Source organism: Oncorhynchus tshawytscha, linkage group LG23 (assembly GCF_018296145.1).
Source record: "Oncorhynchus tshawytscha isolate Ot180627B linkage group LG23, Otsh_v2.0, whole genome shotgun sequence".
NCBI lineage: Eukaryota > Metazoa > Chordata > Actinopteri > Salmoniformes > Salmonidae > Oncorhynchus > Oncorhynchus tshawytscha.
In genome coordinates, this window is record NC_056451.1 from 21,412,189 (window position 1) to 21,435,422 (window position 23,234).

General features: G+C 48.0%; 1 protein-coding gene across 3 annotated transcripts in view; it reads left to right on the forward strand.

Moving 5' to 3' along the window:
• The window catches only part of LOC112246977 (amyloid-like protein 1), a 54,910-nt gene that overhangs the window by 28,883 nt on the left and 2,793 nt on the right, over nucleotides 1-23,234 (forward strand). For 2 of the 3 annotated variants that reach the window (XM_042304875.1, XM_042304874.1), the window contains exons 2-14: nucleotides 11,242-11,421; nucleotides 13,723-13,852; nucleotides 17,549-17,661; nucleotides 18,907-19,097; nucleotides 19,177-19,529; nucleotides 20,293-20,420; nucleotides 20,945-21,019; nucleotides 21,150-21,308; nucleotides 21,737-21,865; nucleotides 22,090-22,189; nucleotides 22,534-22,701; nucleotides 22,837-22,860; nucleotides 22,967-23,031. In XM_042304875.1, the coding sequence (XP_042160809.1) occupies nucleotides 11,242-11,421; nucleotides 13,723-13,852; nucleotides 17,549-17,661; nucleotides 18,907-19,097; nucleotides 19,177-19,529; nucleotides 20,293-20,420; nucleotides 20,945-21,019; nucleotides 21,150-21,308; nucleotides 21,737-21,865; nucleotides 22,090-22,189; nucleotides 22,534-22,701; nucleotides 22,837-22,860; nucleotides 22,967-23,031 (1,815 nt within the window). Of the gene's footprint in view, nucleotides 1-6,303; nucleotides 6,492-11,241; nucleotides 11,422-13,722; nucleotides 13,853-17,548; nucleotides 17,662-18,906; nucleotides 19,098-19,176; nucleotides 19,530-20,292; nucleotides 20,421-20,944; nucleotides 21,020-21,149; nucleotides 21,309-21,736; nucleotides 21,866-22,089; nucleotides 22,190-22,533; nucleotides 22,702-22,836; nucleotides 22,861-22,966; nucleotides 23,032-23,234 lie in introns of those variants that run through there. The other variant, XM_042304876.1, reaches the window with a different exon arrangement.

Consider the following 23,234-nt stretch of genomic DNA (forward strand, 5'->3'; position numbering starts at 1 on the left):
AAAAAAGAGGGAAATATCAGGGGAGAATGAGGAGCAAGAGAGAGGTAAGGAACCAGGAAAAGACAAAAAGGTAATCGATGTCTCTGGGCTTGTGTCAACAGGCAATTATTAATGATGAGGTGGGCTCTGGCTCTTTGCCTCTGTGCAGTGGTAGAGTCAGGGAGCTCTCCTCTCCTGTCCACTGTGTTTAGCTCCCTCAGCACTAAGGTGTGATTTGTGGGAGAGAGAGAGGGGGAAGGGGGGAGCGAGAGAGGGAGGGCCTTGAAGGAGGTGGAGGGAGAGGGGTGGGGGATGGGGCACCACACACACCCCTCTCAAACACACACACACCTCAGCTCACACTGTACATCTCTGGGAGACATCCAGGCCTTTACTGTCCAATTAAGGTTTGCCCAGGGGGGAAAGTACAGAACATAGCAGCCTCAGCCTCTCTCTCTCCAGCCTCAGCCTCTCTCTCTCTCCAGACTCAGCCCCAGCCTCTCTCTCTCCAGACTCAGCCCCAGCCTCTCTCTCTCCAGACTCAGCCCCAGCCTCTCTCTCTCCAGACTCAGCCTCAGCCTCTCTCTCTCCAGCCTCAGCCCCAGCCAGACTCAGCCCCAGCCTCTCTCTCTCCAGCCTCAGCCCCAGCCTCTCTCTCTCCAGACTCAGCCCCAGCCTCTCTCTCTCCAGTCTCAGCTTCAGCCTCTCTCTCTCCAGTCTCAGCTTCAGCCTCTCTCTCTCCAGTGTCAGCTTCAGCCTCTCTCTCTCCAGTCTCAGCTTCAGCCTCTCTCCAGCCTCAGCCTCAGCCCCCCTTCTCTCCAGACTCAGTCTCAGCCTCTCTCTCTCTTCAGCCTCAGCCTCTCTCTCTCTCTCCAGTCTCAGTCTTTCTCTCTCTCCAGCCTCAGTCTCTCTCTCTCTCCAGTCTCAGCCTCTCCAGCAGCCTCTCCAGCCTCAGCCTCTTTCTCTCTCTCTCTCTCTCTCTCTCCATGGAGGAGCTGGGCAATTGTTAACAGATTGGGAAGTGTTATTGTGAAGCAGTGTGGATCAGGACATCTCAGCCAGCCGACCAGACCAGTCAGTCAGCCAGCCGGCTGGCCAGGGGTGTCTGTTTGAGAGGCTCACGCCACTGTGGTCACAGCAGAGGTCTTAGTGGTCTTAAGCCTAATTGACTAAGAAATAGAATGAAAAGCCCCCGTCCTGGCAGACAGAGGAACCCAGGTTGGCTTTTCTACTGAGCAGAGAACGAAGACTATTTAAGAGATAATTAAAAGGAGTCAAAAACTGACAAAACATACTTTTTATGTGAGACTAATTATCAGTTCCAATTCAATTAGGACTCATTTTAAAAGTCTACTGAATATATAGAAAAATGAATTACACCTGGAAATGTGTTTGCTCTAGCGGTCTATTCCTGCTACCCTTTAGCAAAAGCATCTTCTCAGTTGACTGCCTTGGTTAGGTGGGGGCTACACTTGACTGATTTACCATTTAAACAGGATTAGTTACTGGCTGGCAGATTCCCCTAGTGTGCCAAGGCAAACGCCAAGACCACACCAGCACCTTTTGTCACGGTTCATGAATCCACTGCCTCCCTCTTTCTCTTTCTTTCTTTCTCTTTCTCTCTCTCTCTCTCTCTCTCTCTCTCTCTCTCTCTCTCTCTCTCCCGTGATTGTGTAGGTAAATGAATCGCCTGGGAACGCCAAGAGGCGTTCCTAGTGGGGGTATTGTCACGGTTCATGAATCCACTGTCTCTCTCTCTCTCTCTCTCTCTCTCTCTCTCTCTCTCTCTCTCTCCCGTGTTTGTGTGGTAAATTCGCCTGGGAACGCCAAGAGGCGTTCCTAGGGGGGGGGGTAGTCACGGTTCATGCGCCTCCCTCTTCTCTCTCTCTCTCTCTCTCTCTTCCCGTGTTTGTGTGGGCGTGGGAAGGGTTCCCAATCTCGGCCTGATTGTCTGTGCCAGCTGGAATCACTTATCTTCCCTTTATATGTTCTGTAACCAGTGTTTCTTGTTGTCAGATCGTTGTTACTTCTCTGAGGTTGTGTCGTGTGTCCGTGCTCATCTCTCACCGCCCTTGTGTGGATTATCTGCTGTGCTTCCTCCTACCCATCCGGACACACTCCCCTGGATTTCTCAGCACGCTATCATCGGAAGATGCGCCCTGGGTCGGATTCCGTCTGAGTACAGTCTGTCTGTCCTGTTGCTGCTGTAAACTGTATTCATTAAACCATCGTTGCTTGCATCTTGCATCCGCCTCTGTATTGTCACAGAACGATCTGACCAGACCATGGATGCAGCGAGTTCAACGAGTCTGACCGAATTCATTTCCCGCAGTATCACGAGAATGGATCAACAAGAGGAGAACATCTCCAGCACAGGTCGGGCAGTACAAGCCCTTGCGACGCAGGTATCCCAGCTGACCCAACAATTACAACATCTGAGGGGTCTCGATGCGCCACCTACACCGGCAGTTCAACCCGCCCCGCCAGAGCCGGATTCCCAGCTAGAGCCACGGCTACCGACACCAGAGGGTTATTCAGGTGATCCTGACTATTGCAGAGCTTTTCTTACGAGATGTTCCATGCAATTCTCGTTGCAGCCACGGACCTTCAACCGTGAACAGTCTAAGGTAGCATTCGTACTCACACTGCTATCAGGCAAAGCGGCTCTTTGGGGAACGGCGGTGTGGGCGAACCAGGACCCATGCTGCACCTCTTTCCAGACACTCTCCGAGGAGATGAGAAGGGTCTTCGATCGGGCCGTGGCGGGTAGGGAGGCGGCCAGACTACTCGCTGACCTTCGCCAAGGAGACCGTTCAGTATCGGAATACTCCATCCAATTCCGCACTCTGGCCGCAGAGTGTCAGTGGAACGAGGAGGCGCAGTGGGACATGTTCCTGCATGGGCTGGAGGACCGGATCCAGAAGGAGATTTATGTTCTGGACCTTCCCAGGAATTTAAATGGACTAGTGGAACTAGCCTTGAGGGTCGACGCTCCTCTGAGTCGTATTGGCCGCCGAGCATGCCCTAACAGACCATATAACGACACGGAGGGCTGGCATGCCAGCGGCGGGAACACAGCCAGTTCAGCCTCCGCTCACGAACCCATGCAGCTGGGGAGAGCTCGCCTCTCCCGGGAAGAGAGGGAGAGGCGGAGATCCCAAGGACTCTGTCTCTACTGTGGTAGAGCGGGCCACTTTATCCACTCCTGCCCGGTAAAAGATCAGGCCCGGTAGTAAGCATGAGGCTACTATCGGGTGGTGTCACCACAGAGAAGACCTCATCATCTACTCTCCTCCCGGTAAGACTAAGATGGGCCACCCACACGCACGACACCCAAGCCTTACTGGACTCAGGAGCAGAGGGTAATTTCATGGACTTCAAGCTTGCTCACAAACTCCAGATTCCTATCACCTCACTCTCGCACAAGATATCCGTCAACGCTCTCAATGGTCAAGAACTCCCCAACATTTCTCACACCACTGAACCTATCACACTCATCACTTCTGGCAATCACACTGAGACACTATCATTTCTACTCATGGACTCACCCCTTGCACCATTAGTTCTCGGCCACCCTTGGCTCACCCAACACAACCCCAGAGTTGACTGGGGTCATAACTCTATATCCATGTGGAGTAACAAGTGCCTTGAGTCCTGTTTGGTGTCTGCTTGTTCGTCTGTGTCTGATTCTGTGTTTCTAGAGGAGGCAGTGGATTTGTCTAACGTGCCCGTTGAATACCTCGACCTGAAGGAGGTGTTCAGTAAGTCCCGTGCTGCTTCTCTTCCTCCGCATCGTCCCTATGACTGTGCAATAGAATTATTGCCAGGTGAGTCTCCGCCTAAAGGCAAGTTATATTCACTCTCTGTTCCTGAGAGGGAGGCTATGGAGAGATACATCTCTGATTCTCTGGCATCTGGATTCATTCGTCCTTCCTCTTCTCCAGCGGGGGCGGGGTTCTTCTTTGTGGGGAAGAAGGACGGTTCTCTGCGTCCTTGCATTGATTACCGTGGGTTGAATAACATCACAGTGAAGAATACCTATCCCTTACCGTTTATGTCCTCAGCCTTTGAAAGGTTACAGGGAGCATCCGTGTTCACTAAGTTGGATTTACGGAATGCATATCATTTGGTTCGCATAAGGGGGGGGACGAATGGAAGACCGCGTTTAACACCCCCAGAGGGCACTTCGAATATTTGGTCATGCCTTTTGGGCTATCCAACTCCCCAGCGGTTTTCCAGGCACTCGTCAATGACGTGCTGAGAGATATGATTGATCAGTTCATATATGTTTACCTGGATGACATACTGATTTTTTCTTCTTCTCTCCAGGAACACGTTCAGCACGTCAGCGAGTGCTTCAGAGGTTGTTGGAGAATGGACTTTTTGTCAAGGCGGAGAAATGCATTTTTCATGCACAATCCGTTCCATTCCTAGGTTACATCGTCTCGACTGAAGGTATTCGCATGGATCCTGACAAGGTTAAGGCTGTGGTGGATTGGCCAAGCCCAGATTCCCGTAAGGCCCTACAGAGGTTTCTGGGATTCGCCAATTTCTACCGGCGTTTCGTTCGCAACTTTAGCCAGATAGTCGCTCCTCTTACCGCCTTAACCTCCCCCAGAGTGACGTTCAGGTGGTCCGATACAGCCGAGGCTGCATTCGCCAAACTCAAGAGCCGCTTTGTTTCGGCTCCCATCCTCATAGCTCCCGATCCCTCGCGTCAGTTCGTGGTGGAGGTGGACGCTTCAGAGGTGGGGGTAGGTGCGGTACTTTCCCAACGTTCCTCTTCTGATGACAAGATGCACCCTTGCGCGTTCCTTTCCCATCGGTTATCACCTGCGGAACGCAACTACGACATTGGCAACAGAGAGTTGTTGGCAGTGAAGTTAGCACTGGAGGAGTGGCGCCATTGGTTAGAGGGTTCGGGGGTACCTTTTATAGTTTGGACCGATCACAAAAATGTAGAATATATCAGAACCGCCAAGCGACTCAACTCCAGGCAGGCGCGGTGGGCACTCTTTTCGGACGTTTTGACTTCTCTCTCTCGTATCGCCCGGGTTCCAAGAATGTCAAACCCGATTCCCTTTCTCGCATTTTTGACCATTCCGAATGCCCATCCACTCCCGAGTGCATCCTACCCGGGACCCTAGTGGTCTCCACACTCACATGGGAGGTTGAATCGAGGGTCAAAACGGCCTTAGAAGGGGTAACGCCTCCGCCCGGTTGCCCGCCTAATCGGTTGTTTGTGCCGGAGGGGTGTCGGTCCGATGTTATTCGGTGGGGGCATTGCTCCAACGTAGCGTGTCATCCAGGAGTCAGCCGCACTAGCTTTTGGTTAAGCAACGCTTTTGGTGGCCACTGATGGCTCGTGACATTCACAGTTTTGTCTTGGCTTGCTCGGTTTGTGCCACTGGGAAGACTTCTAATCGACCCCCAGATGGGTTACTCCAACCGCTGTCGGTCCCTTCGAGACCCTGGTCCCACATCGCGCTAGATTTTGTTACCGCCCTCCCGCCCTCCCAGGGCAAGACGGTTGTTTTGACCGTGGTGGACCGGTTCTCGAAGGCGGCTCATTTTATTCCCTTGCCTAAATTACCATCTGCCAAGGAGACAGTGGTAACTGTCGTGGATCACGTCTTTCGCTTACATGGCCTGTCGATGGACGTAGTTTCTGACAGGGGGCCCCAATTTGTGTCCAAGTTTTGGCAAGAGTTTTGTAGGTTACTGGGAGCGAGTGTCAGCCTGTCTTCAGGGTTTCATCCCCAGAGCAACGGTCAAACGGAGAGGGCCAACCAAGATTTGGAGAGAGTGTTGCGATGTTTGGTTTCTAAGAATCCCTCTTCCTGGAGTCAACAACTCTCTATGGTTGAGTACGCTCACAAATCGTTGCCAGTGGCAGCCACGGGTCTCTCTCCGTTTGAGTGTAGTTTAGGTTACCAGCCACCTATCTTTCCCAGTACGGAGTCCGAGGTCACTGTTCCCTCCGCTCACGCTTTCATCCAGAGGTGCCGTCACGCATGGAGCAGAGCCCGTGAGACTCTTCTCCGGGTGGGGCGCGCACCAAGGCTAAGGCCGATCGCCACCGGTCGAAGCCTCCGGTATACGTCGTTGGCCAAAGAGTGTGGCTTTCTACTAAGAACATTCCACTCCGATCCGTTTCGAACAAGCTTGCCCCCAAATTTATCGGCCCGTTCAAAGTCACCAGGATCATTAGTCCGGTGGCGGTCCGGCTCAAGCTTCCTCCGGCGTATAGGAGAATTCATCCTACCTTCCATGTGTCTAAAATAAAACCTGTGTTTCAGGCACGCATTAACCCGCCGGTCCCGGTTCCCCCGCCGCCACGACTTGTTGATGGGGAACCCACCTTTTCTGTCAATCGTATTTTGGACTCTAGAAGGAGGGGACGCGGATTCCAGTACCTGGTGGACTGGGAGGGTTACGGCCCGGAGGAGAGAAGTTGGGTACCTGCTAGGGACATTCTGGATCACTCCCTTATCGATGATTTCAATCGACAGGTAAATTCGCCTGGGAACGCCAAGAGTCGTTCCTAGGGGGTATTGTCACGGTTCATGAATCCACTGCCTCCCTCTCTCTCTTTCTCTCTCTCTCTCTCTCTCTCTCTCTCTCTCTCCCGTGTTTGTGTGGGCGTGGTTCCCAATCTCGGCCTGATTGTCTGTGCCAGCTGGAATCACTTATCTTCCCTTTATATGTTCTGTAACCAGTGTTTCTTGTTGTCAGATCGTTGTTACTTCTCTGAGGTTGTGTCGTGTGTCCGTGCTCATCTCTCACCGCCCTTGTGTGGATTATCTGCTGTGCTTCCTCCTACCCATCCGGACACACTCCCCTGGATTTCACAGCACGCTATCATCGGAAGATGCGTCCTAGTCCCTGGGTCGGATTCCGTCTGAGTACAGTCTGTCTGTCCTGTTGCTGCTGTAAACTGTATTCATTAAACCATCGTTGCTTGCATCTTGCATCCGCCTCTGTATTGTCACACCTTTTCATTCAGGCTTTTGGTACTTCCTCCTAAAACTCATTTAGACCAATTAGCAGAGGGCATTCTGTCTTGTCTGACCAACCAATCACAGCCATATAGAATCCATCTCCTGACAGGGACCTAAACAGTTAGGATTTTGATGTTCAAAATGTTCCAGATAGAGGTGCATTGTATAGAATAGATGTGACATTATATTATGTGTAATAAACTGTCATGCCAGGTCTATGCAGTACATTTCTATCTGCAACCCACCAGATTGAACAGGCCCTGGGTGACTGTAGAACAGGCGTGCTAAACAATTGTCATAAGTAAATGACAGCGTGACGGCAGCTAGTTCCTGTTCACACGCATGTAACTGTACCGTTCCTTCTGTAAACAACAGTGTTAGTCAGCCTGTCTGATTCACTGACAACAGAGATACAAGGCTTCTTTAATGAGTCTGTCTGTGTGTGGGTGGGAGAGTTTGTCTCTCCTGGGTCTCTCTATTGAAATGGACTGATTTCATGCATTTATGAATACACTGAGAGATACTGTACCTTTTTAGCATTGTTGTCAATTCAGAATTTGAATTATGAGTTTCAAAATGACTATAATGCAAATATGCCAGGGCTTTTATTTACTGAACTGAATGCAACGGAGCTCTGATTGGAACATTTTAAACTTGGACTGTCATGGCCTGCAGTGGTACTTTCATGCCATCAAACCTGTGATTTTTCCCTATTAGCGCCATACTGAGACACTGCGTTTTAGAGTGGCAGTCACACCACGGAGGAGTAGGAGAGACTGGGAGGGTGTGATGTCAGTCCTTGTGTGATGGTGAAATGCAGAGTGATTATTCCCTGAGTGAGTGAGTGTTTGTGATTAGTATTTGTTATCACGGCAGGCCCATCTAATCTGGTGGGGAATCAGGGAGAGCTGGGATTGGCTGAGGTGCTGCGGAGCCTCCTCTCCACGCTGGAGGTCAGGCCATCTGGCTCCAAATGGGCTCCTATTGATCGGAGGGCGGAGGGAGCATGGCGATCCAGTTGCAGGCGTACATCATCGATTTTCTGTTGGAGTGGAGAGAGCAGGGGGTGTGGGCTGGAGCACAGCAGAGCTGTCAGGTCATCTTCTCAAATATCCAGAAGTATTTTTTGTGACGTTGACCTTCCCCGAGTCAAAGAGACATCTATTTAACCACTACCTCAGCAGGTGTGTAGCTTAAGCAAGCTCTTTAATTCACACACACACACTTTCCTTAACACGCATCAATAACATGCTCCCAGAAAGCTGCCAGTTCAGCAGGACTCAACATCTCAAGCACCACTCTTAATAATATGCAAACAGTTTCTATGTCCACTTACTGTATATGGGGAGTTGAGTCTAAAGTCACGTACAGTACCAGCAGTCACTCAGAGAGACTTTAATTAACAAAGTACAGAGCTAAGGTTATCACTGAACTCCAAATGAATTGGGTGTCTGCACCATTCGGGAGCTCCAAACCCACTTCCTCAAGGCCTCGCTCGGCCACGTCCATACAACTTTCATTATAATCCAATGAACTCATTATCATGGTTTCCATTCATATCTAAAGTGGGGCTCTAATGCTCAGACTCCTCCGGTCCTATTATATTTATTGTGTTTTTATTAATGGGTTTTGTATATATTTATTTCCGATATTATACATTTCAATTAGAACTTCAAACATTTTAGCAGCTTTCGGCTGAGGCAGAGCTTCCCTTTGATCAGATGCCACTAGTCCTGCTTTCCTCTCTCTCTCTTCTCCTCTCCCCCTTACCCCTGGGCATGTTGATGCTAATAGGCTGAGTGTTGCTCTTCTTGCCTGTCAGTCCGCCTGTCTGTCTATGGAGATTAAAGCAGTCGGGCCAGTCATAAGACGGGTTGAATGGGTTCTGGGTTGCCACTTTCAGTGTGGATAGGGATATTGTTTGAACTTTCCGCCATATTAGTTTTTATAAGTGTCTCTTGGCTGTTAAGCCAGAAGAATGGCAAGACTGAGCTAAATGATTTGTTAGGTAGATGTTCAAGCATGTCTTTGAAATATTCCCCTACTTTTTCTGCACCAAAGAGGACTATGTGCTATGTGCTATGTATACTGTATGTGTGAACACAACACCTGATAACTCCATCCCTCTGTCCCTTTCTAAAATAATCCTAGTGAGGCATTGATGTCATAATACTCGGCTTGTGTTAGAAAACGAGCATGTTTGGTCTCTACGTTTGGGGAGATTATCTCCTGCAGTGTGTACATCATCATTGTGTGTCTCCCCTCCCCCCCCTCGACTCTCCTCCTTTCCTCTCCCTTGCTCTCCTACTCTCTCCCCTCCTCCCTCCCTTTCCTGTGTGTTAATGTACTTGAAGTGGCCCGGCGGTCAATGAGCTTGTATTAACACCTGACTGGGAGAGCAGCGGGGCTGGGGCCGGCTGGTGTTTGTTCCTCCACGGTGCCTCCCCTGGGCCCGATCCCCAGTATTAACACCTGACTGGGAGCAGCGTGGCTGGGGCCGGCTGGTGTTTGTTCCTCCACGGTGCCTCCCCTGGGCCCGATCCCCAGTATTAACACCTGACTGGGAGCAGCGGGGCTGGGGCCGGCTGGTGTTTGTTCCTCCACGGTGCCTCCCCTGGGCCCGATCCCCAGTATTAACACCTGACTGGGAGCAGCGGGCTGGGGCCGGCTGGTGTTTGTTCCTCCACGGTGCCTCCCCTGGGCCCGATCCCCAGTATTAACACCTGACTGGGAGCAGCGGGGCTGGGGCCGGCTGGTGTTTGTTCCTCCACGGTGCCTCCCCTGGGCCCGATCCCCAGTATTAACACCTGACTGGGAGCAGCGGGCTGGGGCCTGGCTGGTGTTTGTTCCTCCACGGTGCCTCCCCTGGGCCCGATCCCCAGTATTAACACCTGACTGGGAGCAGCGGGGCTGGGGCCGGCTGGTGTTTGTTCCTCCACGGTGCCTCCCCTGGGCCCGATCCCCAGTATTAACACCTGACTGGGAGCAGCGGGCTGGGGCCGGCTGGTGTTTGTTCCTCCACGGTGCCTCCCTGGGCCCGATCCCCAGTATTAACACCTGACTGGGAGCAGCGGGCTGGGGCCGGCTGGTGTTTGTTCCTCCACGGTGCCTCCCCTGGGCCCGATCCCCAGTATTAACACCTGACTGGGAGCAGCGGGCTGGGGCCGGCTGGTGTTTGTTCCTCCACGGTGCCTCCCCTGGGCCCGACCCCCAGTATTAACACCTGACTGGGAGCAGCGGGCTGGGGCCGGCTGGTGTTTGTTCCTCCACGGTGCCTCCCCTGGGCCCGACCCCAGGCTGCAGGCAGATGGAACGGATCCCATGATCAATAACAACATCCTAGCAGGCTGCTGAGGGTAGGAAGGAGAGAGGGGGAAGAGGATGGAGATAGGGAGAGGAAAAGAGAAAGCGCTAAGGGAGAGAGACAGTAGGGGAGAGATGGAGAGAATAAAGGGGAGTGGTAGAATGAAGATAAAAGAGGGGCAGATGGGAGCAGGCTTTACAGTATATACTGTAGTTGTACACTTCCTGTTTATCCACCCTATCTTTAGATTCTCAACTCTTAACATTGCTAACAAAACCAGGGCGTAGTTTGTCAGTCGATAAGTCAGACTTTTCATCGGCTTTGGGTGTCACTCAACGCATGATCTGGTATAAATATTTTCTGATCCTTGTTTCTGCCAATATTCATTTTCACTGTAGCTACAGTGTGTGAGACTAAATGGTATATGCATTAGCTTGAAAGTCCATCTCTCTCTATACAAATATGGCACACACACAATGCATACAACGATGTATACACAGACACACACTCTCTCTCTCTCACTGCAGCTAAGCCATTGTCTGTGTTGGGAGATGGATCAGAGAGACTATATCAGCTGGTACATTTAGACTAATCTAAGGTCCTGTCCTTCATTCTCAAACTCGATATTATCCCACCACTTTGTTTGTATTGACTGCTCTTCATCTCTCTCTCTCTCTCTCTCTCTCTCTCTCTCTCTCTCTCTCTCTCTCTCTCTCTCTCTCTCTCTCTCTCTCTCTCTCTCTCTCTCTCTCTCTCTCTCAATCCAATGGTTTTATTGGCATGGGAAACATGTGTTAACATGAACAGTAAACATTGCACTCACACTCTCTCTCTCAGGACAACCATAACAAAGTATTTATTTTCCTCCACCTTTCCACCTTCCTTCCTCTCTACTTCCATCTATTACTCTTTCTATTTCTCAACTTGTGTTTTCTCTTTCCACCTCCCTCTCTGTAGGCCTTGGCCGTGGCTGAGGTGAATGGACCGGGGCCCCTGGTGGCCGAGCCGCAGATTGCCATGTTCTGTGGGCGTCAGCTGCTGCACATGATCCCTGAGACTGGCCAATGGGAGCCTGACCCTCAGGGCCGCCAGGGCTGCTTCACAGAGCCCAACCAGATCCTGTCCTACTGCCAAGAGGTAGGAGCCAACAACACTGCTATGGTTATCTGATCGACCTCATACTGCACTATTACTGCACTGTAATGCTCAGCTCATCGCCAATGCTGCTGCAATAGCATAGTAGAGAGTAGATACTTTAGATAGGTTTATGGATATAAAGATAGTGGTAGATTCAGTGCCTTCAGAAAATATTCATACCCCTTGACTTATTCCACATTTTGTTGTGATACAGAGAATGATTTCAAAATAGATGTTTTTATTTTTTTATTTTTTACATCTACACACAATAATGACAAAGTGAAAACATGTTTTTGCAAATGATTAAAAGCATACACAGAGCAGCCACAACTATGCTTGAAAATAGGGAGAGTGGTACTCGGTAATGTGTTGTGTTGGGTTTGCCCCAAACATATTCAGGACAAAAATGGAATTGCTTTGCCATATTTTGTGCAGTTTTACTTTAGTGCCTTGTTGCAAACAGGATGCATGTTTTCTGTACAGACTTCTTTCTTTTCACTCTGTCAATTAGGTTAATATTGTGGCATATGTTAACTGCAATGTCGTTGATCCATCCTCAGTTGTATCCTATCCCAGCCATTAAACTCTGTACCTGTTTTAAAGTGACCATTGGCCTCATGGTGAAATCCCTGAGTGGTTTCCTTCCTCTCCGGCAACTGATTAAACAAGGACACCTGTATCTTTCTAGTGACTGGGTGTATTGATACACCATCCAAAGTGTAATTAATAACTTCACCAAGCTGAAAGGGATATATGTATATTTACCCATCTACCAATAGGTGCCCTTCTTTGTGAGGCATGAGAAAACCTGTTCTTTGTCGTTGAATCTGTGTTTGAAATGCACCGCTCGACTGAAGGACCTTACAGATAATTGTATGTGTGGGTTAGAGAGATGAGGTAGTCATTCAAAAATAATGTTACACACTATTATTCCACACAGTGAGTCCATGCAACTTACTATGTCACTTGTTTAGCAGATTTTTACTCCTGAACTTATTTAGGCTTGCCATAACAAAGGGGTTGAATACTTATTAACTCAAGACATTTCAGTGTTTTAATTTTTTTATTGATTTGTAAACATTTAAAAACATCATACCACTTTGACATTATGGGGTGTTGTGTGTGTGTGTAGGCCTGTGCCAAAAAAAATGTAAATGTTATCCATTTTAAATTCAGGCTGTAACAACAGATAGCTAGATACCTCACACAACATTACAAATAGGAGTAGTAGTAACCAACCCTAATCTCCCAATCTGTCTCACTTGGTTTGTCTTGTTCTATCAAATCTATATATTTCCGTATATATAGTGGAGTGATGGTGGTCAGGAGGAAATATTTATTGATATTTCCTGAATATTAATACTACCATCCATCGGTCTTCCTCCTGCCACGTTTATCCCCCTAATTCCTGAAAGTCTCCTGCATGCCAAACTTAAGGCACATCAATGGCGTACCAGGCCTAGCCACAGCCTTGGTTTGATTAGAGACTCGCTGCTCCCCCTCTGAAACAAGAGCAAGGAGCCAGTTTTTATAAAAGGACATCATGCGCCACCTGGTGGCTAAATGAAGCACGGCGGGTAAAGAAAACAGCAGTCACACAGTTGAAATGGCTGTATAATGTGATTACCCAGCTCATTATGCGTCTGTGATTGCTTTTCCACAAAAGCGTTTATTTTTCCTCAACGTCTGTGGATCGGGCTCTCAGACAGCGTGCCAAATACATTTCTCAATCCATTAAACCTCATTATAGGGCTGTGCTTATGCCATTGCCCTACATTTAATTGAAAGTAGTCAGATGTGAAATTGGGATTATTGAAAGAATTGGAAGTGGGATTGTATAGGTCAACTTGTTTTCAGCATGGAATTTTCCATACAACTTTAGGAGAATATCAGTGTACGACCTGCATAGTCAGAAAATAGACTCTTAGTGCCAAAGTGTTTCAGACCGTTGCATGAGTCTCTCCTTTTTACCTTTCTCCCTATTGATAGTGCTATCCTTCTTCCCTGTCCTCCTCACTCCCTCTCTCCCTCCTCCATTCCTCCTCTCTCCCTCTCCTCCTCTCTCCCTCTTACCCTCTCCTCCTCTCTCCTTCTGTCTACTGTACGTCTCCTCTCCCCTAAACCCTCTTTTTTCCCTCAATTTGTCTGACCCTGTTGTCTCTCTCCTCTCTCTTGTCCTAACTCCTCCCTGATGTCCTGTCTGTCCATATCATCCGTCCATCCATCTTTCCCTCCCTATGTCTTTCTGTCTGTCTCTCCCACCGTCTGTCTGTCCATCCATCTGTCCATCTGTCCAACCAGATGTACCCAGCCCTACAGATCTCCCATGTGGAGGAGTCCTCCAGCCCCGTCACCATCCCAGCCTGGTGTAAGAAGGGCTGGGGCCACTGCCAGACACGCCCCTTCATCGTCATGCCCTACCGCTGCCAGGGTAAGAACAACACGTCGGAAATGTCTGCACCCTCAGCATCATCATCATCATCCTTCTAATCTTCAGCATATCCCTACACAAACATCACTCAAAACATTGCACAACTTCCCTATGATCACCCACCCCATATCGGAGGATAACTTTATTATATGAATAAGTAACATCATGTCATCATTATGTTTAATACAAAGCATGTCATTTCAGTTATATGGTTAAGTAGTGTTCAAATTCAGCCTCGGGGAAGTAATAATGGAAACGGACATAGTATGTCTAATAGTTCATATGAATGGATTCCATTGTCAAAGCTTTGTCAGGTGCACCAAAGGGCTTCACTCTATTAAAACGGTGGAAAGGTCTTTCAGTCGGTGTTGAATTTTAACCCACTTGTCCCCACATTTTTCCAAACATGCCACTATGCACATCTTATACCATTAGTAACCCTAACACGTAATCCAAATTGCTTTTAAAAAATTACAGTAATTGAAAGGTATGTAAAAAATAATTGTGACTGATGGGAACATAGTGCTCTGCCTATAATAACATTAACAGACATTTGCCCCAATATCTACTGTATATACCTCAGCTCATTTACCCACACACCCCATCCCTCTTACCCCCAACCCTAACACCCACGTGCCAATACGCTAATATTGATACAATCAAGTACTGATACACCCATATCCTAGCCCTGAATGATACACCCATATCCTAGCCCTGAATGATACACCCATATCCTAGCCCCGAGTGCCCTATTTGTTACTCATAGACCCCAGATCCTTTACACCTCATCCCTGATACTTGCCGATCTCAGCCCTTTTACCCATTTTCCTTAGGCCTGTATTCCCCAAGTCACCAACAGTAACCTATATCCAGCTATTCGCTGCACACCCCAACCCTGTTATTAGCATATCTTAGTCCTGTGACCTCAGACCTGTATACGCTAATAATTTCATAGATAAACTCATAGTACAGTGGTATGTTGCCAGAAAGGATTTGAATGGCCAATAGACGTCCATCCAGACCCATTGTCTGTATGAGCCTTGTTTAACCCTACATTCTTAGAAAAAAGGGTTCCGAAAGGGTTCTTTGTTTGGCTGTCCCCATAGGAAAACTCTTTTTGGTTCCAGGTAGAATCCCTTTGGGTTCCATGTAGAACGCTCAGTGGTTCTACATGGAACCCAAAATAGTTTTACCTGGAACCAAAATTGATCTTTCAACCTGGAACCAAAAAGGGTCATTCAAAGGGTTCTGCTATGGGGACAGCTAAAGAAACCTTTTAGGTTCTAGATAGCACCTTTTTGTCTAAGAGTGTACACCCCTTTCCTCAGATAAACAAGGGAAATCCATGTGCGTACTTATATAAAACAGGTCTACCCCAGTGCCCAAGCCTCAATATTAATACAAACCAGGTTTACACTCGTACTTCAGACTTAATATTCTTACAGATCAGGTGTACACCTGCACATCTAACCCAATATTCTTACTGATCAGGTGTACACCTGCACATCTAACCCAATATTCTTACAGATCAGGTGTACACCAGCACATCTAACCCAATATTGATTCAAACATTTATAAAAAAAACAGGTCTACTTCTGCATTTCAGCCCCAATATTCATATAAACCAGATCTACACCTGTACTTCAGCTCCAATGTACATATCTGTAAAGTCTGCACCTGTGTTTGAACCCAATTAGTCAACTAAGCCAGGTCTAAATGTACTGAAGCCTGAATACTTATAAACTGTAAAACAGGTCTACCCCTGCACCTCATCTCCAGTACTCCTACAAACTAGGTCTACATCTTTGACTGAGTCCCAAAACTAATATAAACCAGATCTACCTCTGCATACCGACATTGACAAGACAGCCTATAGGGAGGAGGTCAGAGACCTGGCTGTGTGGTGCCATGACAACAATCTCTCCCTCAAAGTGATCAAGACAAAGGAGATGATTGTAGACTACAGGGAAAAGAGGACCGAGCACACCCCCATTCTCATCGACGGGGCTGTAGTGGAGCAGGTTGAGAGCATCAACTTCCTTGGTGTTCACATCACCAACAAACTAACATGGTCCAAGCACACCAAGACAGTCGTGAAGAGTGCACGACAAAACCTATTCCCCCTCAGGAGACTGAAAAGATTTGGCATCGGTCCTCAGATCCTCAAAAGGTTCTATCTACAGCTGCAACATCGAGAGAATCCTGACTGGTTGCATCACTGCCTGGTATGGCAACTGCTCGGCCTCCAACCACAAGGCACTACAGAGGATAATGCGAACAGCCCAGTACATCACAGGGGCCAAGCTTCCTGCCAGTCAGGACCTCTATACCAGGCGGTGTCAGCGGAAGGCCCTAAAAATTGTCAAAGACTCCAGCCACCCTAGTCCTAAACTGTTTTCTCTGCTACCGCATGGCAAGCGGTACCGGAGTGCCAAGTCTAGGTCCAAGAGGCTTCTAAACAGCTTCTATCCCCAAGCCATAAGACTCCTGAACACCCAATCAAATGTCTTCCCAGACTATTTGCTTTCCGCCCCCCCTTTTACACACCGCTGCTACTCTCTGTTATCATCTATGCATAGTCACTTTAATAACTCTACCTACATATTACCTAAACTAACTGGTGCCCCCGCACATTGACTCCCACTGTATATAGTCTCGCTATTGTTATTTTACTGCTGCTCTTTAATTACTTGTTACTTTTATTTCTTATCCATATTTTCTTAAACTGCATTGTCGGTTGGGGGCCTGTAAGTAAGCATTTCACTGTATTCGGCGCATGTGACAAATAACATTTGATTTGGTTTTGAATCATACTTGACACCTGAATAATGCATAATATACTGTATGGCTTATTTGTTAATAAATACAACTTTAACTTCTCTAGAGTCTGTAAAGTACAAAATGTTTTTTTTCTCTCACTATTGTGACCGATGTAATCAAATGACTTAAATGAAAATCTGAAATTAAGCATATTTCACATTGTTCTGTCCTTGACTGACTGACTGGCTGCATGCAGCTATTGAAAGTAGAACTGCATGCAGCAGCACACCATGGTGTTCTGGATCAATCTCCACTCCCCACCTTGTCCTCAGCTCAAATAGTGCAGAGGCACTGTAATGTTGGCATTATCTTATAATACTAAACCTTTCTAGTTCAAGTCTCTCTTTCTCTCTCTCTCGGGTTTATGAACGTTTTTGATCATTACGTTTTTTTTTATCAACCAAGGCAAGTAATAAAATATATATTATTCTCCCGCTCATTCCATTTCTCTCTCTCGGGTACATGAACGTTTTTGATCATTACATATTTTTTTAATCAACCAAGGCAAGTAATAAAATATATAATATTCTCCCGCTCATTCCATTTCTCTCTCTCGGGTACATGAACGTTTTCGATTATTACATATTTTTTTATCAACCAAGGCAAGTAATAAAATATTAAATATTCTCCCTCTCATTCCATTCCCTCCTCGCTCTCTCTCTCTCTCTCGCTCTCTCTCTCTCTCTCTCGCTCTCTCTCTCTCGCTCTCTCTCTCGCTCTCTCTCCCTCTCTCTCTCTCTCGCTCTCTCTCTCTCTCTCGCACTCTCTCTCTCTCGCTCTCTCTCTCGCTCTCTCTCGCTTGCTCTCGCTCTCGCTCTCGCTCTCTCGCTCTCTCGCTCTCTCTCTCTCTCTCGCTCTCTCGCTCTCTCTCTGCAGTGGGTGAGTATGTGAGTGAAGCCCTGTTGGTTCCAGACCGATGCCGTTTCCTGCACCAGGAGCAGATGGATGTCTGTGAGAGCTACGTCTACTGGCACAACATAGCCAAGGAGGTGCGGGCGGAGCGACATTATATTAACTAAGATTATATTAGAGTTAATTAAATTATGCATAAATTATATTACATGTTCATTTTTCAATTAATTTCTTAAGTTTTAATTGGGTCCTTCATAGAGAGTTAGCATAGACTCTATACATTAAACTTGGACTTGGACTAATTGAGTCAATAACTAAACTGCAGTAAAAGACTGGGGCTGGAAGCTAACTGTACCCAGCTGGGTGTAGTGTAACATGCAGTACCATACTGTATCAGCAGAGAGAGCAGCTAGAGGAGTTTAATATAGGCCAGGGAGGTGAGGTGGTTTAATATAGGCCGGGGAGGTGAGGCGGTTTATTATAGGCCGGGGAGGTGAGGCGGTTTATTATAGGCCGGGAGGTGAGGCGGTTTATTATAGCCCGGAGGGGAGGTGAGGCGGTTTATTATAGGCCGGAGGGGGTGAGGAAGTTTATTATAGGCCGGAGGGGGTGAGGAAGTTTATTAGAAGCCGGGAGGTGAGGCGGTTTATTATAGGCCGGGAGGTGAGGCGGTTTATTATAGGCCAGAGGGGGTGAGGAAGTCTATTAGAAGCCGGGGGGTGAGGCAGTTTATTATATGCAAGAGAGCTGAGGCAGTTTATTATATGCAAGAAAGGGGAGGCAGTTTATTATAGGCCAGGGGGTTGAGGTAGATATTATAGGCCGGAGAGGTGAGGTGGTTTATTATAGGTCGGGGGGTGAGGTGGTTTATTAGAGGCCGGGGAGGTGAGGTGGTTTATTATAAGTCAGGGGGTGAGGTGGTTTATTAGAGGCCGGGAGGTGAGGTGGTTTATTATAGGTCGGGGGGTGAGGTGGTTTATTAGAGGCCGGGGAGGTGAGGTGGTTTATTATAAGTCAGGGGTGGTGAGGTGGTTTATTAGAGGCCGGGAGGTGAGGTGGTTTATTATAGGTCGGGGGGGTGAGGTGGTTTATTAGAGGCCGGGGAGGTGAAGTAGTTTATTATAGGCCGGGGAGGTGAGACAGTTTATTAGAGGCCAAGGAGGTGATGTAGGTTGTGGTTTTTATAACTCACCTTCATCATGCTGAGGAAGAGGTTACTCCCTGTCGTGTTCCATTCCTCCTGCTAGTTAGCTCCCTTTGATCACAGTCACATTTCTTCTCTTTTTCTATACACCCCTGATGTCTCTCTAGTTCACCTTGGTCTTTTCCAACTTGATTCATGTTTTAACATATTTTTCTCATCCTCTCTCTTTCTGTTTCAGGCCTGCACAGCAGACAGTCTGGAGCTGCATAGTTATGGGATGCTGTTGCCGTGCAGCGACCGTTTCCGTGGGGTGGAGTATGTGTGCTGCCCGGGGAGGGGCGGGTCCAGTGGCAGGGGGGAGACCGAGGGAGGGGACGTTCTCCCAGCAGGACCCCAGGCCCTTAACCCTCAGGCCAAAGTCAACACAGGGTGAGTCCCATTACCCCTTCTCTCTGTGGTGATGATAATGATGATGATCGTAATGTTTGACCTTGTACCCCATTCCCAGAGTCAAAGTGACAACACCCACCACAAGCCCCTCTCCTGACACCGATGTGGACGCGGCAGACATGGATGAGGAAGATGATGAGATGGTGGAAGAGGATGAGCAGGTGGTGGAGGAGGAGGAGGAGGAGGCAGTAGAAGATGAGGAGGAAGATGAGGAGGAGGAGGAGGAGGAGGAGGAGGAGCAGCAGCAGGAGGTTGCAGAAGCAGCAGCAGTGAAAGAGGAGTATGAGTACTCCATTGACTCTGGCCCCTACCAGGCTACTGACTACACAGACTCCTTCTACTACGAGAAAGACCAGGGTCAGGCTGGTCGCAACCCCTCCACGTCCCCACCCCAGACCAGGGGAGACAGCCGTGAGTAACCCTCTACCTTCTATCACACAGTTACATCTTTGCCCTGTCCAGAAACAATCTTTAGCCCCTACTTACCACCTCCCAACTAGATCTGAGAGTATTTAATGGGCATAAGCTTTATAGGAAGTGGGGTATTAAGTAGTGTCAAGGGTTCTGTGTCTAGTCTGGATCTTTCTCTCTAAAGGCCAGTCTCCGTAAGGGAATAGACTGTAGTTGCTACCCTTAGAGTGGTTAACAGGGCAGTAAAAAAATTGGGTAAATGCTGACCTCACTCTCCCATCTCCCACTTACTCTTACTTACTGGGGAATGAACTGTAGTGCCCAGTTAGCATCTCCAATACTTTCTCTCTCACACTCTATCTCTCTGTAATAGACTAAGGATGATTACACACACACGCATGCATGCAAGGGCACGTACACACACACACACACACACACTCACCATGCCTATCTGTCTGGCTGGATATAGGAGTTAGATAGGAGTGGCTGGCTGATGTATTTACAGCACTACTCGTCTCCAACTCAATAATGCTGACCACTCACCCTACTATCTGGATCAATGGCTCTCTGGCTCTCTGTCTCTCTGGGTAATGGCAGTGATTAGGATATCTTTCTGTCTCCCTCATCCTTCCCCTGTCTTTCATTCTGCTGCACTGCCTGTACCTCCATCTCTCTCTCTCTCCTTCTCTGTTTTCCATCCTTTATTCTCCCTCCCCTCGTTCCCCTCCTCTCCTTATCCCCCTCTCCTCCTTCTCCTCTGTAGTACCCACCCCTCACCCCACAGATGGCGTGGATGTTTACTTCGAGATGCCAGGGGACGACAGCGAACACGCCAACTTCCTGCGTGCCAAGATGGACCTGGAGGAGCGGCGAATGAAACGCATCAATGAGGTAAGGTGGGTGGAGAGGTGGGTTTGGACAGGCAACGAACCAATGAGATGAAGCCAGGCCTGCTGTGCGGTTTCCATATCTGTGATCTCCTACAGAACCCACTGTTGACAGACGGGGCAAATTGCTCTGGGACCTGAAGTGAGGTTTTAATGCAATATTAATATATTGGGAGAATCTCAAGTGAATACTCTTTATGTCCTCTTTCCTCAACTCCTTCTCAAAACCCATTGGAGGAGAAGGTCAGAGGGCGGGACCGCTGGCTTTCTCATCTAATGGGTTTTGAGAAGGTTGCGAGGAGAGAGGACGCGAGGAGTATGCAATTGAGATTGTCCCACTGTTTACTTCTAGTAAACCAAGCCAAGTGGATACCCAAGAACAGACAGACTTTTTTAGTAGCTGCAGTTTGAGGCAGATATGGAGCATTTTAAATATCAGAATGGTCCTCGGTGGATTCCTGTCTGAGGAAATTAGTACTTGGCTCTGAGTGTGTTTGTGAATGACGTTAACGCACGTTGTCTTTTCAGATCATGAAGGAATGGGCTGAGGCTGACAACCAGTCCAAGAACCTGCCCAAGTCTGACCGCCAGGCCCTTAATGAGGTAAGAAGATGGAATAGGAAGAGGAGGGGATGGAAGAAAGGAGAAGAGGATTAAAGAAGGAAGAAAATATGGGAGATGGACACTCATACACATATTAACACAACAATGATCCCCTCTCCTCTCCCCCCAGCATTTCCAGTCTGTGTTGCAGACTCTGGAGGAGCAGGTGGCAGGGGAGAGACAGAGGCTGGTGGAGACCCATCTGGCCCGCGTGGTGGCCACCCTCAACAACAACCGCAGACTGGCCTTGGAGAGCTACCTGACCGCCGTGCAGGCCGAGCCCCCACAGGTCCGCAGACAGCAGGGGCAGCAGGGATATCTACATTTTGTTAGGCAGAGAGCATGACTGTACAGATCTGCACCGCTACTGGGTTTTTCACGCAACAATTTCCTGTGTGTATCAAGAATGGTCCACCACCCAAAGGACATCCAGACAACTTGACACAAATGTGGGAAGCATTGGAGTCAACATGGGGCAGCATCCCTCTGGAATGCTTTCGACACCTTGTAGAGTCCATGCCCTGACGAATTGAGGCTGTTCTGAGGGCAAAGGGAGGGGTGCAACTCAATATTAGGAAGGTGTTCCTTATGTTTGGTATATTCAGTGTATATTTTTTAGGCAGAGAGTATGAGTGGACTGTAGTGTATTGATAATTTCTACCACACCTTCACCACCCGCTCCATTCTCTGACTATAATATCCTTCTCCTCTCAACAGCCGGAGCGGGTGCTGCAGGCTCTGAAGCGATACATGGCAGCAGAGCAGAAGGACCGCAGACACACTCTGAGACACTACCAGCACATTGAGGCCGTCGACCCCCAGAAGGCTGAGCAGATGAAGTTCCAGGTGTGAAATGAAAATATACCGGAATATACTAGGATGAAAAGATACCTCTTCCTTAAGCAGTGATGCTGCTTCATGAAAAACGGAACTCATAAAATAACTCTTAATGGGGCAATCAGCAGTTGAAACAATAAAAAAAAGTGTATCCCCGCGCCCGTTTAGGTAAAAAGCTGAGGGAGCTTTGTCTTGTAATGAACCTAACCAGCATTGATCTCTTGGGGTTACAGGTCTACACCCACCTCCATGTGATTGAGGAGAGGATGAACCAAAGCTTGGCATTACTCTACAAGGTCCCTGCCTTGGCTGAGGAGCTGCACGATGATATCCGTACGCTACACTCCTCTCTACTCTCCTGTTAGCCATGTAGACCAGGATGTGGGGTTACTGCCCCTGTCCTTATATTCATGTTTTAGTTCCTTCATAAGACATTTAGAAAGAGATAAGCTAGCATTTATCATGATGTCTTTTGTAAGACATTGCATGTTCCAAGTTCACATGATCTATTAGTAGGTTATTATTATCTTGACATTTCTCTAGGGAACTCTCATTCAGAAAAAAAGGATTGGTGTATATAAGGTGTAAATAACGCAGTGTTACCGTAAATACATGATACTTTACTGTATATCAAGCTTTCCTGTTTTTAAAACCTACTTGTTTCTCCCTCCCTGTAGAGGAGCTGGTGAAGGCGGAGCGAGGAGATATCAGTGAGCTCATGACCACTTCCTTCTCTGAGACACGCACCACCGAGGAGCTGCTTCCTGCCGAGAGTGAGGAGGAGAAGGATGACGAGGAGGAGGAGGAGAGAGCCTTCCAGAACAGGCCCTACCCACCTCGCATCGGTATGGACACACTCATGAATGCACGCATACACACAAAATGTCTCCTCTTCAAATAGTTCAGGAATTAATGAATTTCTTTGAATACAAGCAGTAGGTTAACATTTTATTTATCTCTATTGTTTCTGTCCTGTCAAGACCCACAGCCCAACACTAAGAAAGGTGAGTTAAAGGGAAGGGACATGAAATCTGATATTAGTCTTTCAAAATGTAATTTTCAAAGACAGAAACGTTGAAGTTGATGTGTGTTTTCTGCCTCTGCACTCAGCCTCTACAGACGAGTATGACTATGCCACATCTGAGAGAAGCCCCACATATGAATATGAGGAGAAAGTAAGAAAAAACGTGTCAAAAATATTACAAACATACACATCACTTTACGGACATGGTATCCTACTTGCACTTGTGTTTACAACACAGCCAAGAGTTACGCTGACACATTATGTCAATCATCTCATCTCTCCTTCTCTCCCTCCATCCCAACCCACTTTGTATCTCACCTCCTCAAGTTTATATGGAAAAATAGCTTGTGTCGC